We start from the raw sequence: 16,391 nt of genomic DNA, 5'->3' as shown, positions 1-16,391 counted from the left end.
CCAAAAAATAAAGGGGAGAAATTGTGGCCTTCTAAACAGCTCTGCAGAAGAGGTAACTCCAGAATTCCCAAACTCCATGCAGTTTCACTTCTGAACTGGATGGAAATGAGGCCCTTAAGTGTCTGCATCCCTTAACCAGACTCATTATTGTGTCCTTATAGCAGAGATCACTAGTGGCCCTCCAATCTCCATTCCTCTGTTTTTCCTGTACTAGAATCTTGATCTGTAATTGATTCTAATATAATAAAGACTACATTTCCCAGCATCGCTTGAAGCTAGGTGAGCCATATGACTAATATGGGAACCATTTATTGAGCTTCAACTCTGAGCCAGGCCCTGTGCTAAGTGTTGCTTGGGATAAAGGCACATAAGATGCAAACAATGTCCTTAGCCAGCCAAGCTGCTGTTCTGTCCTTCAGTCACTGATCGGGCACTGTCAGGTGTGAATTGATCTATCGGTCAATTAGCATGCTGGCTATTTCGTCAATGGCCAGACACTTGCCCTGTAGGCATTGGTCCTAGTACTGAACTCTCAGGGAGCATAGATGGGGACACTTTGGCCACAGTTCCAGGCAGGTAGAATTTGATGCCAGGCATAGGGATAAACCCCCAAGAAATGTGCATACTCTTATCTTACAGCATACACAAAAATTAACTAAAGACTTAAACATAAGGCCTGATACCATAAAATTCCTAGAAGAAAACATAAGGAAAAATCTCCTTGACATTGGTATTGGCAATGATTTTTTTTTTGGATATGACACCAAAAGCAACAAAAAGGGAAGAAATGCAAAAAATAGACAAGTGGGGTTACATCAAATGAGAAAGCTTCTGAACAACAAAGGGAACAATCAGCAAAATGAAAAGGCAACTTACAGAATGGGAGAAAATATTTGCACGCCATCTGTCTGATAAGAGGTTAATATGCAAAATATATAAGGAACTCGTACGACTAAATAGCAAAAAGAACAAATAACCTATTTAAAAATGGGCAAAGGACCTGAATAGACATTTTTCCAAAGACGACATACAAATGAGCAACAGGTACATGAAAAGCGCTCAACATCACTAATCATCGGGGAAATGCAAATCAAAACCACAGTAAGATACCACCTCCCACCTGTTAGAACGGCTGTCATCAAAAAGATGAGATTACAATTGTTGGCGACGCTGTGGGGAAAGGAGAGCCCTTGTATACTCTAGCTGGGAATGTAAATTGGTACCGTCATTAGGGAAAACAGTGTAGAGGTTCCTCAAAAAATTAAAAGTGGAACCACCATATGATCCAGCAATCTTACTTCTGTAATCAGCATCTCTGAAAGATATCTATACTCCGTGTTCGTTGCAGCATTCTTCGTAATAGCCAAGGTATGAAATCAGTCTACATTGGATCCATGTGTCTATGGATGGACGAAGGGATAAAGAAACACACGCACACACACAGGAATATCATTCAGCCATAAAGAAGAAAGAAATCCTGATATCCTGCCATTTGCAACAATATGGATGAACCTGGAGGACATCATGCTAAGTGAAATAAGTCAGACACAGAAGAACAAATACTAGGTTATATGACATATATAATGAGTTTAAAATAGTTAAACTCATAGAGGCAAAGAGTGGAATGGTGGTTATGGTGGTTGCCTGGGGTTGGGGGAGTAAAGGAAATGGGGAGATGTTGGTGACAAAGGGAATAAGGTTATACGATAAGCAAGTTCTGGGGTTCTAATGTACAGCATGATGATTATGGTTAATAATGCCGTATTGTATACTTGAAATTTGCCACAAGAATAGATCTTCTATTCTTGTTTTCACCATACACGTACATATAAGGTAACCAAGGGAGGTGAAGGATGCATTAATTCACTTGATTATGTTGAGCATTTCACAGTGTATCCCAATAATGCTCTGGCTGTGTAGCCATGCCCACCCTCTACCAAAGACCATTCCCTGCTGCCTCTTTGGGGGCTCCTGGTGCTGGAGCCATGCCCCCTCTGAGGTCTCTTGTCCACCAAGATGTGGTACCTCTGACCACCTCCCCATCTTGGTCTCCTACGTCTGCCCCTTGGTCACAGAGACTGTGACCCTCAACCCTTCGTCTCTCCAGGTTTGACATTTGTTTCTTGTGCAGATATAATTAGGGGGAAATGAATATATAAAAGGGAACATAGACTTTTCTGTCCCTTATGTTTGGAGACTCCTTCCTCTCCTCAGTGTCTCTGTGACCACACCGCCCTCTTGGCCTTCTGGGGACGGAGACAGAGAAGGTGTGCAGCCTGGGAATGTCCTCTGTGGGGCGGGCTATGAGGCCAAGCCAAGGGCCCAGCCTGAGGGGATCAGAGAGACCAGAGAGACATCCTGGGGTGTCCAAAGCTTGGTCAAAACTGTGAGCTAGGGGCTAGGAACACAGATAAAAGATCGTGTTCTGGATGGTTTGGAGCATTCTCCTGGGATGGTGAAGTATCAGTCTGGTCTGTATCAGTCACCTATTGTTATGGGGAAAAAAAGACTCTAAAATTTAGTGGCTTAAAACAATAATGACATTTATTTTGTTTATGTATCAGCAATTTGGGCGGGGTTTAAATGTGGGGAGGGCTTGTCTCTGCTCCACTCACCGTCAGCTGGGGCAGCCCAAAGCCTGGAGCCTGGAATCTTCTGAGTCTCGTCACTGCAGTTGATGCCACTGTTGGCTGGCACTTCGCTTGGGGCTGTCGCTGGAACATCTACGCGTGGCCTGTGTGACCACTTGGCTTCCTCAGAGCGTGGGTATTCAAGGGTGAGCATTCCTAGGGGAGGCAGTATTGCCTGTCCTGACAGTCTTGGAAGTCACCTGGCATCACTTCTGCTCTGATCACAGGCCTGCCCAGATTCAAGGGGAGGAAATGTAGACCCCACCTGTTGAGGAATGAGCGTCAACTTCATAACATAAGAGGAGCACATGGGATGGGATATATTGGTGCCGCCATCTTTGGAAAATACTATAGGCCGCTCCGTGCCTTTGATCCTGCTGGTCCTTCCTCCTTATTTCCAAATTCCCCATTTTTCACCCACCAAGTGTGTATTTATTGCCAAGCCCAGATCAAGTGTTCCCTCCTCCTCAGGGATTTCCACATCCTCTTATGGGAATTAATCCTGTGCCCCCACTGTGATAGCTCTTATCACAACCCACCCTAAGGCAACACTTGTTTCCATGACCCACTAGACTGGATAGTAAGTGCTTTGAAGGCAGATGCCATTTCCCTGTCATCTTTCCACTCCCTTCATGCCCAAGAGAATGCTGTGTGTGCAGCAAGAGCTCATTACATGCTTGCCAGTGAAAACACTTTCCCTGTCTGGAGGATCACAACTCTGACTGGGCAGTGGTCTTGCCATAGGTGACCAAGGTTGTCTTCGCTCTTGCCTGAGGGACCTCCCCAGGGAGCTCTAAGGGAGGCAAGAGGGGCTGCCCTTCACACACTTTCCTGGGGACTGAGGAAGGAGCAGCTCTGAGAGTAGTACTTGTGCATTGAAATATAGACATGGGCTCTGGAGTGAAACAGCTCTGGCCTTGAATTTCGGCCCACCACTTACTTGCTGTGTGACTTCAGGCATGATACTAACCTCTCTGAATCTCAGTTTTTCTTTTATTAACATAAGACTAATATAGTGCCTTATCTCCTAGAGATCTTATAAGGATGAAAAAACATAATATAAAGAAATATAAAGCTCTTAGCATAAGGAAAATGCTTACAAAATGGTAATCATCATCATCATCATCATCATCCAATTTCTTTCCTATGGCTGAGACTCTGCCTGGTGAGAGAGCACCAGGGCAGCCTCCACTCTGGGCCTGGCCCACTGGAGTCCTTGCTGTCACATGGGGTTTCCCTATGGACAGAAGTTAGAGAATGTGCATTGTTGTGACTGGCGTGGCCCCAGCTGGGTAGTTTGCTGGGTACTTGTAGGAGGTAGTGCCTGGTGAGGCTAGGAGGAGGGGCCAGCTGCCTGTGGCTAACCCCAAAGGGGCAGAGTTAAATGAGATTTGGCTGGCCAACATCAATAGCCACAGACCCAAAGTCAGGAGTATAGAACTGAGCAAGCTGTAGAAGCTGCTAGGCAGCCAAGGCTCCCCACATCAGGTGCTGCCAACATCATTCCACAGTGGTGGATCTGCTTTGGTGTAAAGGATATGGACCTGCCCAGTAGAAGGGACCCAAGCCCCCAGATAACCAGGCTTTGGTTCTAGCAGATGGAAGGTACTGAGGGCAGTTGAAAGATGGCCTGCATACAGTGAGGACAGAGAGGGAGGCTGTCCTCTTCCTAAATACCCCACACACTAAGTATGGGGGCAGCAGAGCTTAACCACATCCTCTTCACTGGCACTGTCAGCGAGGAAGCTCCTTGCTTCCCACCGATTCAGGGCCTGAGCTGCTGGGTCTGTGGGTTTCAGCCAGCTAGGTGGGACGAGAAATAGGTGGGTCCAGTTGTGTGCTGGTATTTAACAAACAGCTCTTTGGGGGAGGAAGCCTTCATTTGTAGTGTTTGCCAATTGTTTTTGTGTAAATACTGCCACCATGGCTGATCTGAAGCTATCAACATGAGGCCACAGAATGAGAAGCTGGGAAGAGGTGTGCTCAATTTTGTGAGCCAGTCTGAACTGATTCCAGCACACCACTGGGTGGGGTCTGACACCTGTGTTAGGGGAGAAAGGCAGACGTGTGTGTGTCTTCCATGTACAGAGAGGTAGAGGTCACTGCATGGTGGTAAAAAGCACAAAAATAATGTCTCTGGAGTCTAACAGCCTGTAACGGAATCCCAGGTCTGCCATTTGTTGGCTGTGTGACCTTGGGCAAGTCACTCTACCTCTCTGTGTCTTAGTTTCCTCATCAATAAAGTGGGACTAATTATAGTGCCCACTTCACAGAGTTCTTTTGAAGGCTGCATACTAGCCTGTGGTAGATTGACATAAATGTTATTTATTACAGTTAATCACACAGAGTCGTTGGAGTGTTGTCTTGGTCAGAATAGTTTAGAACTGAAAACCCAGAATCCCTCATGGCATTTCCCAAAGGCATGGTCTTTTTATATTTAATCTTGGATTTTCTTCAAGATGGAGGATTTTAAATCCACAGGTCCATGAAGTGCCTGAAATTATTTTCCGAATGTTGAGTATGTGTGCTTATTTCTCTAAGGAGGGGCCGTAGCTTTTATCGGCTTCTCAAAAAAAAAAAAAAAAAAAAAAAAAAGGCTGTGGTTTCTGCATCCTTCCCTCAACCCACAAAAGGCTTAAGAACTAGTGATGTGGAGGGTGTAGAATTCCCACACCACAGGAACTGCCCCTGGAGGATGTGGGGGAGAGGAGATGTTCATAGAGTGTGTGGAAGGAAAATGGCAGAGTCACAGAGTGATCCGCAAAGAGGTTGGTGAGAACTCCTTCGGGGAGACCTAAGTCTGAGAAAGGGCAACGTAAAAGCTCATGTTCACGCATCCGTTCCTGATTTCTCCTTACCCTTCCAGTTCCAAGAGTGTCCTCCTCCCTTCTCCAGTGTTCCCACTGCGGCCCCATGCCCTCCTGGATCCAGCAGAGGCATGCCCTGGGAGTTACTGCTTTGCAGGAGGCATGATTCAAAATCCCTCAACTTTTGCTCTGATTCGCTGATGCCATTTGTGTTCTTCTTGATTGTGTTTTGTTTCTTTTAGGTTTCTGGAGTTACACTATAATTATTTAAGATAAGGTTAGTGCAAAGTTGATTTAGTATTGGTCTGCCTCTGTTTTGAGTCGGAGGCTGTATTCAGTTTTTTATTAATAACATGGAAGGGGGTGGTGGGTAAGTTTACAATGCTGCTTTTCCACCCACTTGTTTTTTGTTTTTGTTTTTTTGTTAAATTAAAAAGACCATCCCTTCCTCTTCCTGGCTTCTTGGTGTGCATGGAGTTCAGGGCCAAAGTGAAGAGGTCTCTAAGCAAAGTTTTTTATAGGGAGAAAAAATTACTCTTGACAGATTTCACTCTAAATCATTGCAGCATACAACTCTAGGAGTACCTAAAAGGAACAAAATCCACCAACCTTGAACTACAACTACTGAGGGCTTTTGAAGTACCACCCCTGCCCACTCTATCAACAAGAATCCGTGGCTTAGAGGTAGAAGTCACCATCCAGTGACCCCCTGAAAGGCCACCAACAGAAAAGCTCTCTTAGGGCCCTGGTTCTGGTTGACCCCATCTGTGGATTGCAGGGGAGTCTGCTAATGTTCTATCCCAGCTCCCACCCCTCCAACTCCCCTAACTAATAGAACCCTGAATTTATTTTAGGCAGCAGCATGCCCAGCTAAACATTACAATTCCTGGCCTCCCCTGCAGCTAAGCATGCCATGGGACTAAGTTCTACCCAATAAAGTAGAAGCTGAAGAGTTGTGTGTGGATTCCAGAAAGACTCATTCAAGCGGAGGGGACCCTTTTACCTTCCTTGTTTCACTCCTCCTTCCTGTTGCTCGGGATGAGGTAATGGGAGCTGAGCCCAAGCAGCCATCGTGGACTCAGAGATGATGTGAGGACGAAAGCTTCCGGGTTGGGGTGGCACAGCCCAAGACAGACCCATCTGGGTCCCTAATGACGGAGGGACATTCTTAGCCTGGACTGCCCACCTCCAGAAGGAGAGAACATTTATCTTCTTCAAGCCACTATTTAAGGGTCTAACTGATTCACAGAAGCTTACTCAGCCCTGAGTTCTGTGCCGTGGACAAGGACATTCCTGGTTCCTCTAAGGCCATTGTTACTTTTCCTTCTACTCTTTTTGAAAGAATCACCTCACCCAAGGTGGCCCAATTCTTTTGCATCTTTCCCCCCTTCTGTCTTTTGTTTTTTTGTTTTCCTCTGTCTTCCCCTCTCTCCCTCTCACTCTTCTTTCCTTCCCCCTCTCTCCTTCCCTCTAACAATTATTGAACATCTACTATGTGCTAAGTACCATGCTCGTTGCCAGGACTAGAAATAGGTACAGAAGACAGCCCCTCCTCCCCAGTGCCTCAGAGTCCAGGCTGTCCGGAAAATGTAAGGAGAAATGATGGGGGGATGGACAGGTGCTGCAGGAGCAAAGAGAAGGACATTGATTCCAACGGGAAGGATCTGTGGGCTTCCAGGAGGAGGTGACACAGGCCTGAGATTTAAAGTAGGAGTTTGGAGTTGCTGGTAATTAGGAAAAGAATACAGAGGACAAAGATTCCAGGCATAGGGTAGCACAGTATAGTGTAGTGATTAAGGATTTAAGCTCTGGAGCACAGAGTCACTTCTCTCTAGTCTTCAGCTCCCCTACTTGTAAAATGAGACTAGTAATGGTAATAGGACTAGACGAGTGCCTGGAAAGTAAGTGAGCCATACATACTCCTTATTAACATTACTACTGCTGGTAAGTGTGCTGCTCACCCAAGGTATGCACAGTCTGATATCAGTTTTGGAGTTAAGTGTCACAGAGGTTATAAGTGACTTGTCCATGGTCACACAACTATGAAGAGGCACCATTCAAACCCAAGTATCCTCATCCCTAGTCCAGTGGCCTGTATACTTCTACCTTCTGCCTTTGCAGTAAGTGTGGGGGGAATGCAACTGGAGGGAAAGATCACTGTGTGTGTGTGGGGGGGGGAAACCTGGAGGGCTTCCTGGAAGAGATGAGTCCTTTTTTTTTCCTTTGGAAGAGATTAGTCTTGAAGGAAGGGGAACTTGGAAGGCATTTCAAGGAAGGAGTGTATGATGAGCACAACAGACCAAGGTGTTGGGGACTAGCTGGCTGGCAGGGGGTCTGAATTGTGAGGAGTTTTGAGACACGAATTGGAACAGGCAAAGAGGGGCCAGATTAGAAGATGAACCATGATGACAGGCACTCTGATGGCCAGGTGATGGAGTGAGAATTTGAGTTGGTGGGCCACAGGAAGCCCCAGTTAGTTCTTGAGCAAGAGGGCTGGTCATAATAAAACAAAACTTTGGGAAGAAGGAAAGAAATCTATCTTTACTAAGAGTCAGTATGGGCCAGAAAGTAGGTTAAGCATTTTCACATTATTTTATTTGAGCCTCATGACAACCCCATTGGGTTAGTATTAATGTCCCCATTTTACAGGTGAGAAAACTGAGGCCCAGAGAAACCGAGTCACAGAGTTGAGCCAGCGGTGGAGTTGAAAGTTTGATTTAGATCAGCCTGACCCCAAATCTGTGCTCTCTACACTGTATCATGTGGTTTTCAGTTGTTCTCACTCTCAGAGGGCCCCTTGTGCTGTAGGTTTCCCACAAGGCGTTGCTGCCTTGCCAGGGGTTCGAGAGTCTTTTTTGCAGGCCAGACACCCCCAGGGCAAAACCTGGGGTCACACAGGGCAGAAAGGGCTCAGTGTCCTTAGGACTTTGGGGAATCCCCAGCACAGAGTAGGGTGAAGTACTTGGGCTCTGGGCTTCACAGAAATGGATTTAGATCCATTTGCTTGAACTTGAGCAATGTCCTTAAATCTCACTGAGCCTCAGCTGAGACAGGGCAGCAGGATGAGTCCTGGATTAGGAGCCAGCCTTGGCATAGGTTCAACCCCCAGCTGGAAGTGACAAATACCTGAAGAGGTGAAATGATATGATATGTGTGTTCACTTCAGAATAACGGAGTTTGGTGGGGGGAGGTGAGTTGGAGAGGGCAGAGGGGAAACAAGAGTGGCCATAAGTTCATAACTCAGACTGGGTGATGGGATTATGGGGTCTATTATACCATTCATTCTACCTCTGTGTTCGTATGCAAATCCATAATAAAAAGTAAAATAATAGTAACAATAATAACAACACTGAGAACTTAAAAAAAAAAACAAACAACTCACAAACAACAAATATGTCCACCACACTGTCTCCCAGCTAAATCAGACTCTCTGGTTCCCAGCCATCGTCATGCTTTGTAACATCCCGAGGGACAGCAGGTCAGCCTGAGCTTTGTAGTCACCTCTAGCCTTCGTGGGTTAGGAACCCTAAGCCCAAACGTGAAGAGGACGTGGATGGTCTCCCAGGGACAAGTCTCACCTCGGCACCTTGTACATGTTTTCCAAAGCACAGAGAGTTCATCAACTACAGGGGCTTTTATTCATCTGCCTCTCCGTACTGCTTACAGACCACCCAGCACAAAGACACCAGGATCACTGTGTCACCACCAGAGGTACAAATGGGGTCAGGAGCTGAATGGAGGGAGTCTTGCACTTTCTCTGCAGGTCTTGCCACTGACTTCCAGGACTTAGCCTCAGTTTCTCCATCTCTGTCAGGGCCGAGTAAAGAGATGGACAGCCCTTGACAAGGGGTAGGCCCTAGGGGACCACTTTAGGATGACAGACAAGGTGACCTGTCAGCCTTGGGGGTGGCGGTGGGAGCCTGTAGTTGGGGAGGAGCCCATGACATCTGGGCCAACTCCTCTGGGACAGAGAAACAGAGCAAGAGGAACACAGCAGCATAAGCTAGAGCAGGTGGAGAGCCGCAGAGGACATGGTTCACAGCAGAAGCTGAGCGAGGAAGTACAAAGAGGGGACTCCCAGACACCGCTCCGCCTGCGAAAGTGGAGGCGCGGGGTGGCAGGATGACCACCCAGCCCGCAGCCTGCGCCAGGGCCTGGGTTCCCTTTCTCCTTCGCGCTCTGCTGGGCTCCGCAGCGCCGCCTGGCGGACACGTCGCTCTTTGCTCCGGCTTCCCCGGCAGTCGGCCGGGCTCCGGGATCCCGCCGCGGATCCGGGGAAAGCTGGAGACAGTGGCGGAGCGCGCCGTAAGGTTGGGCGTTTGTTCCGCGAGGCGGACTCGCACCCGGGCCTGGATGCGTAGGACAGACTGGCACCCTCTCTTCACTAACTCCGCGCCCGGCTGACTCAGTTCCATCCAACACGTCGGGGAACCCTTTCTCCCTCTAACCTCCAGGCCGCCTCTGAGCACCTTCTCCGGGAAGGAGGTCTCATTAAAATTTCAAGGCGTTTGGTTTTGATTTTTGTTAATAAAATACCAAGAGTGGGCGTGAAGGCACGAACTTGCCCAATTTGTCTCCCTGCGGGTCTCAGACCTGAAATTCCAGGGCGGGGTAACTTCTAGGTCCTTCCCCGCCCAGGCGGGTCCTGGCGGGCGAAACGTGGTGGCGCAAGGACCCCCGTCCGAAGCCACGAGGCCAAGAGGGAGAAGCGTGTGGCTCGGAGTGGCCAGGGGCGTGTGGCTAGTGCAGGTGAGAGGGTGAGCACGGGCCTGGCTCTCACGTCCCAAGCCGTGGGCCCTGGAGCGGTGGGGACTCGGACCGCACCACCTCCTGGAACGTCCGCCCCTCCCACTTGCGGGGGTGCCCTGTGGCGGGGGTCTGTCCCGGAGCCTGGGGATGACAAACCCCCCGTCGGCCGGGCTTCTCGAGGAGCCAGGCCCAGCCAGGCCCAGCCCAGCTTCTCTTTTTAGCCGCAACAGAGAGAGAGCGGCGCTGCGGCGTCCCAGGACACAGCCCGCTGGGGTCCTCCTCCGGCGCCAACTCGCGTTCCCGGAGTCGGGGAGTGCGGGCCTGAGGGTCGGAGGCGACCGAGCCTGAGTCTCCACAAAGTTGTCTAGAGGGGGGAGGCCTGAGAGCTCCCGCAGCGTCCCGTTGGTCGCCGGGGCTGCGTTGCGTGCCACCCGGGAAAAGGCCCAGCAGCTGTGAGGCTGACGCTGGGGGGAGAGTGGAAAATCTCAAAGTCCCCAGCCCCCAAGCGAATGGCGGCGGGAACCGCGCGGTTGACCGACCAAGGTCCGAGGCTGAGCGCGGCCTCTGCGCGGCCGTGAGCCTCGCAAGGCAGCAGGGGGAGCTTGAAGCCGAGGGAGGCCGGTGGTTTGGCGAACCCAGAACCGCCTGACCCCAGGGAGAGGGGAGTTCCGGGTGCGCCCTAGCGCCGCGACCCCGTGGTCCCGGGATCCCAGGCAAGTGGCGCACTGGGTCCAGAGCCCGCGTGGACCCGGGAGGGCGAGCGCCCAAAGAGCCAGAAGACCAGAGCTGGCGCCCAGGGCCCGAGCAGGAGTATCTGTGTGTTGGGGATGGGTGGGTGTGGGTGTGGGGGGTGGACGAGGGGGTCTCCCCCTCCCTCCCGAAAAGATTAGGGCTCTTCGCGTGGTTCCTTCGGAGCTTCTCCCCGCTCAGTCCCGCCGCTCAAGCTGGGGAGAAGGGAGCCGTGCGCACCGCGGGGATGAGCGTCCGGACGGAGAGTCCCGCCGCGCCTGTTCGATCGGAGCTTGCAGCCCGGGACAAGCGCTCAGCGCCCACCTGGTTGCCCCGGCGAGACCGAGGATGGGCTCCGGGACCCTCTCGGGGCCGAATCTGAAGGGGCTTGCAGGTCTGGTGCCCCGGCGCGCTCTCCTGCGGCGCAGACTCGGGTGGAGCTCGGGCTGCAGAGAAATCTGGACGCGGAAAAGCAGCCGCGGCGCGGGCCAGAGGCGAGCCGGCACTCCGGAGAAAGGAAGGAGCCCGGGCGTGGGGTGGTGAGGGGTGGGCTCCGGCAGCCAGAGGGAGAAAAGGAGAGCGAACTTACTTTTCCCCCGAGGGGCAAGAAGGTTCCGGCGCCCTCGGCCCAGGCCTGGGAAACAGGTTCCCAAGCGCTCACCGTCCCCCGATCTATCCCGGCTGCCTGCCTGGGACAGGAGATGCTTGGGAAGCAAAGACAGGGACAGCCGGCAGTGGCACCTCCCTGGGGCTAAGGCCTCGGGGAGAGTCTGGGACTTCGCCGCTCTCTGTACAAAACAAAAGCCAAATTCTCAAAAATCTCGAGAGGGAAATAATGATTTTTAAAAATCATTTTTTTTCTTTCACTTTTAACAAACCATGTGCTGGGAGAAAAATTAAAAACTAAATGAGTGATTGCTCAGGACACTGTCTACAAATTGTGAAATCCCCTGCTTAAAAATATTTTCCCCAAGGCCAACCCCACGACTGGCCAGCCCTTTGCTTCTTCCTGAAAATCACCACAAAAACAATAGGAAATGCAGCCACGGTCCTTGTAAGTAGGAGTAGCCGTGAGGCCCAGGGAACCCATTGCGGCCGAAACTGCCGTGCTCTTCCTTTCTCTTTAACCAAAAAATAAAAAAGATAAGAAGAAGAAGTAAAACCTTTTAATACATCAAATATACGGAATTTTAATCTTTAAAGCGATACATTGTCTATTATTTTAGTACATGACGTAAACCTTACTTGTCCCCTTCTCAGCGGGTGGACTTAAAAATTAAAAATAGTTGTGTTCCTTTTAAAGAACAAAATAAGGCAAATGAGGTTTTGGAATAGAATTGTTTTTTCCTTTTTTTTTTTTGTTTTCTTCCAGAATACATACAAAAAAATACCCATTCTCTTTCGATGGTATACACCTTAAAAATAATTGCAATTTGAAATCAGAGCTGACAAATTGTGACTTGTTTTGTTTTGTTTTTTCATTTTTTGTAACAAACATGCATGTAAATTTGTGTTTCAATCAGACATTAAATAAGAACGTACAATACAATAATAGCAATTTTAAAGTAACATTAAAGAGAAGACCTCTAGTTCTGTGGTGGTTCTGTATTTATTTATAATCTACAAGGGACGGGAGGGTTTGTTTTCCACATTTTTACCCTCAAGATTTAATTTTTTTTTTTTACCCCTCCTCCTTTTTACCTACGGAGCTCAACCTAAATAATGCACTTTTGAACCACGGGTCCGCTTGGAGCTAACATAAATAAATACCAGTGTCCACCGATGCAGTCCTCAGATGAACACTTTCTCAATTAATTTTTCCTTCTTTTTCTATAAAAAGTCAAATGATATTTTTTCAACTTTTATAAAGTTTGGGTGGGTGGGGAGGTGAGAGGTGGGGGGAAAGGGGAATTTCCCACCGGGTCTCGGTCGCTGTTTTGGGTAGATAGATACGGTATATATATTTTTCCTTTCCTGGCCCGGGTCATCCCCACGCGCGGCTGACAGTAGCCTCTGCCCAGTTCCCACCCTTCCCTCGGCTCCTCCCTCCCCCCTGCTCCTTTCTCTCCCTCGCTAACCCTCCCCACCGCCCTCACTGATACCCCAGCGCCGAGGCCGTGGTCAGTCTCTGTCCGTAGAGGGCGTAGGGGGAGTAGTAGGGTCCGGTGGCGGCGGGCACCGGCACAGGAGCGCCGGGTGTGGGGAGCGGGCTCTTGGAGTAGGGATGGTAGCGGCTGCTGAGTCCCAGCGCATGGTGGGGGCTGCGCAGCGCCAGCGTCCCGGGACTGCCCGGAGCGCCCGACGTGGGGATGTGCATGTGGCAAGCCATGGCGGCCGCGGCGGCGCTGGCCAGAGATGATGAGCTAGGGTAGCCCGACAGAAGTTTGTCTGTCCCGGGGAAGGCCGTATGGGTCCGCAAGTGGCTCAGCAGCTCTTCGGAGGTGGCGAAGCGCTTGTCGCAGGGCCCGTTGGCCGACACCCAGTTGCAGATGTGGGGGAGCGGGTCGTTAGGGAGCATGAAGCCGTAGGGGTAGAGGGGGTGGCCGGCCAGGGAGGGCGGTGTGGCGCCGGCAGCGGCGGCAGCTGTTAGCGATGAGTGCACGCCGTGCAGCGGGTGCGTGGGGTACACCAGCGGGTATCCTGACTTGAGCGCCGCGGCCGCCGCGGCCGGATCGTGAGCGCACGAAGCGCTGGCTGCCGCCGCCCCTGCCAAGTGGCTGGCGCAATGGTAGCTGAGGCAGTACGGGTCCCGGCACAAACTAGCTGTCATCACGGATGGCGGCGACGCCCCGGCCAGGGGGCTCGAGCCGGCCGGCTTACTGCAGCCCAGAGAGCCTGCCGCGGCCGCCGCCAGTTGCGCCCCCACCAGGCTGCCCGGCTTGGTGGGGTCAAGTGCCACGCCGTGTGGCAGGAATTGGGGCGGGTAGCCAGCGTAGGCCCCAGCCAGGCTGCCTGGATAGGTCATGCCCGCGGGAGGCAGAGGGAACACTGTCTGGCCCGGCTTGTAGGGCGACACCGGAGCCACCAGCCCAGAGCCCAGTACGGAGGAGGAGGTGGGCGCGCTGGGGCCTGAACCCGAGCTGGAGCCGGACGAGCCTCCGCAGTCTGAGCCTAGAGCCTTGCCCCCGGGCCCCCCATCTGGGTGCTGGTTAACGTCCACATTAATCCCTCCGCCGCAGCTAATCCGGCCGTGCGCCAACCCCGTGGGTCCCCCTTCGGCCGAGGTGCCCCCGGAACCCTTGCTGCTGCCACCGCCGCCGCCCACGTCGGGGTCCTTCTTGTCGTCCTTGCCCTCCGGGCCGCCCCCGGCCGAAGGCAGTATGCCTCCTGGCGAGCAGGCCGAGGCGCTGGAGCTTGGGCTGCCTGTCCTGGGCGTGAATGGCTGGCAGGTGGCGCTCGGTACCCGGAATCCGGACTTCTCTGCTGAAACCCCCCCGCCGCCGCCCCCGCCACCACCGCCTCCGCCGCCGCCGCCTCCCGGCTCCTTCTTATCCGAGCCGGGTTTGGAGTACGGCTTGAAACTCGACTTGTCCTCCACGCCGATGTCGCTCAGCTTGAGGGGGCCCGACTTTGTGTCCTTGTCGCCCCCGGCGCCACTGCCGGCACCGCCCGCGCCGCCCCCATTGGAAGCGACAGAGGAGAGTTTGGAAGAGGGCGAGGGGTCGGGCTTCCCGATCTGTGAGCATGTTTGCGCCAACAGCGCCAGCGGGCTCTTCTTGGCATCAAGCTGCGGGGTCAGACGTGGGGGTGGGGGGTGGCACAAAGAGAAAGAAGGGGAAACCCTTTAGAATCCTGGCTTCTAGGGTTCAAACGCCCTTCCGCAACCGCCAGTGAAGATCCTCCCAGCTCTAGGCGCAATTCTAGGCAGCACCACTTCACCTCCCCCCAAAAGGACAGACAGACAGACAGACACACACACACACACACACACACACACACACACACACACACACTCGCCCTTGAGAAAGGCGGCAGCCTCCCTCCCACCCCACCAAATCAGGATATTTCCTGCCATTTCTAAGCGCTAACTATATATTTAAAAATACTTACTAAATGTTTTGGTTTCTGACTCTTAGACCCAGAACTATACCTTATCCCGCCCCCCCCCCCACACATCCCCAATTCTTCAGAGTAAGGGCTTGGGCAGTTGGCGCCTTAGAGGTTGTGTACAAATACCAGCTTCTGGGGAATCTTAAGACTGCGACTTCGCAACCGCATTTCGGACTTCCGCCCGTCTTCCGGGCCGAAAGTGAGGGGGCCTGAGTCGGGTTGGGGCTTTAATACCAAAGAGAGATATAAGTTTTGGCTGCTTTGTCCCCTAGCATTCACACCCCATTCTACCTCCTCCCCTCTTTCCGCCCTAGTTTTGCGGTTCGGAAGCACTATGTTCTCCCCCATCCCGGAGCTGAATCACTCTGACCCCCCCCACTCCCACCCCCAGATCCCGAGGGAAAGAAATCCCGTGGAGCGGCAGCCAGGGTAGTGGTCCCAGCGCGATCCCGGAAGAGGGTCCTTACCTCGATGGGGCTGACGGGAGTGGAAGGCAGGGGCTGCAGGTACTCGGGGTGCAAAATGTGGCCAGTCCGTGCCGTCAGCATCTTCAGCACCTTGATGGGCAGGCGGTTAGCCTGGCGGAGAGGATCAGAGGGGGGCACAGCGTGCACAAAAGGCTTGGTGCTGCCGGCCGGGGACGAGCCTTGGCCGGGGCCGGAGCTATTTCCAGAGAGCGCGCTGGTCCAGGCAGGGTCCGCACTACTGCCGCCGCCGCCGCCGCCGCTGTGCTTACTGCTTCTTAGGGCAGAAAGCGAGGGCGCTGTGCTCATGACCCACCCGCACGCATGGGAGCAGCGGGGGGAGGGCTCCGGGAGGCGCGGGGCGGGCTCCGGGCTGCGCGCTCGCCCGGGGAGCAGAAGCAGTAGGAGGAGGAGCAGCTGGCGCGGCGGCCACGGGCACCCTGCGCGCCTTCTCGGCGCCTGGAGCCAGAAGCGAATAATCCTGGGTGGCCCGCAGCGGTGCCGTGGCCGAGCGGGAGGAGCCGGCCGGACTGTGGGAGTGCCGGGTGGCTCGCCGTGTCCGCCTCGGGCTGTGCCCCTGCGCTGCGCACTCGCGACCCGGCGCTGGCGCTGCGCTTGGCGATGTGAGCCGCTGCCTGTCCAGCCGGGGCTCTGGCGAGGAAACTCACTTCAAAAGCAGCTGCACCGAGGGGGAGATTAAAGCCTTTGCCGCCTTCCAATCAAATGGGAGCCCGAGGTGATTGGAGGGTCAAGGGGATGTGACGCGTCCCGCGCCGCCGCCGCCGCTGCCGCTGCCGCCGCCGCCAGGACTCTCAGCGCTGGTTTTAATGGGCAGCTCCTTCTTCACCGCCCCCCTCCCGCGTGTCCCCTCCCTCGATTTCGCTCCGAGGACGAGCTGGACATTTATTCTGCGTTTGCTATCTGCCGCCTCCCTCTTTTTTCTTCCTCGTCGTCCTTCCTTT

General features: G+C 52.7%; 1 protein-coding gene across 1 annotated transcript; it reads right to left on the bottom strand.

Moving 5' to 3' along the window:
• Positions 1 to 12,375: 12,375 nt before the first annotated feature.
• Positions 12,376 to 16,172, bottom strand: ZNF503 (zinc finger protein 503). Its single transcript, XM_025850586.2, has 2 exons — positions 15,433 to 16,172; positions 12,376 to 14,642 (listed from the first exon to the last, which is right to left on the bottom strand). Exons 1-2 carry the CDS (start codon positions 15,736 to 15,738, stop codon positions 13,008 to 13,010), a joined length of 1,941 nt encoding a protein of 646 aa, XP_025706371.1. The 5' UTR covers positions 15,739 to 16,172; the 3' UTR covers positions 12,376 to 13,007.
• Positions 16,173 to 16,391: the final 219 nt, after the last annotated feature.

Source organism: Callorhinus ursinus, unplaced genomic scaffold, assembly GCF_003265705.2.
Source record: "Callorhinus ursinus isolate GAN/ISIS: 27379988/994484 unplaced genomic scaffold, GSC_fseal_2.0 scaffold31, whole genome shotgun sequence".
Classification (NCBI taxonomy): Eukaryota; Metazoa; Chordata; class Mammalia; order Carnivora; family Otariidae; genus Callorhinus; species Callorhinus ursinus.
The sequence above is the reverse complement of the archived record's forward strand: the minus strand, read 5'-3'. Positions and strand labels throughout refer to the sequence as shown.

Bases quoted from the DNA above. Each gene is read 5' to 3' on its own strand.
- ZNF503 (XM_025850586.2), bottom strand. From the start codon at position 15,738: ATGAGCACAGCGCCCTCGCTTTCTGCCCTAAGAAGCAGTAAGCACAGC. The intron at 14,643-15,432 runs GTAAGGACCCTC...CTGACCCCGCAG, and splicing joins CTCCCGTCAGCCCCATCGAG to CTTGATGCCAAGAAGAGCCC.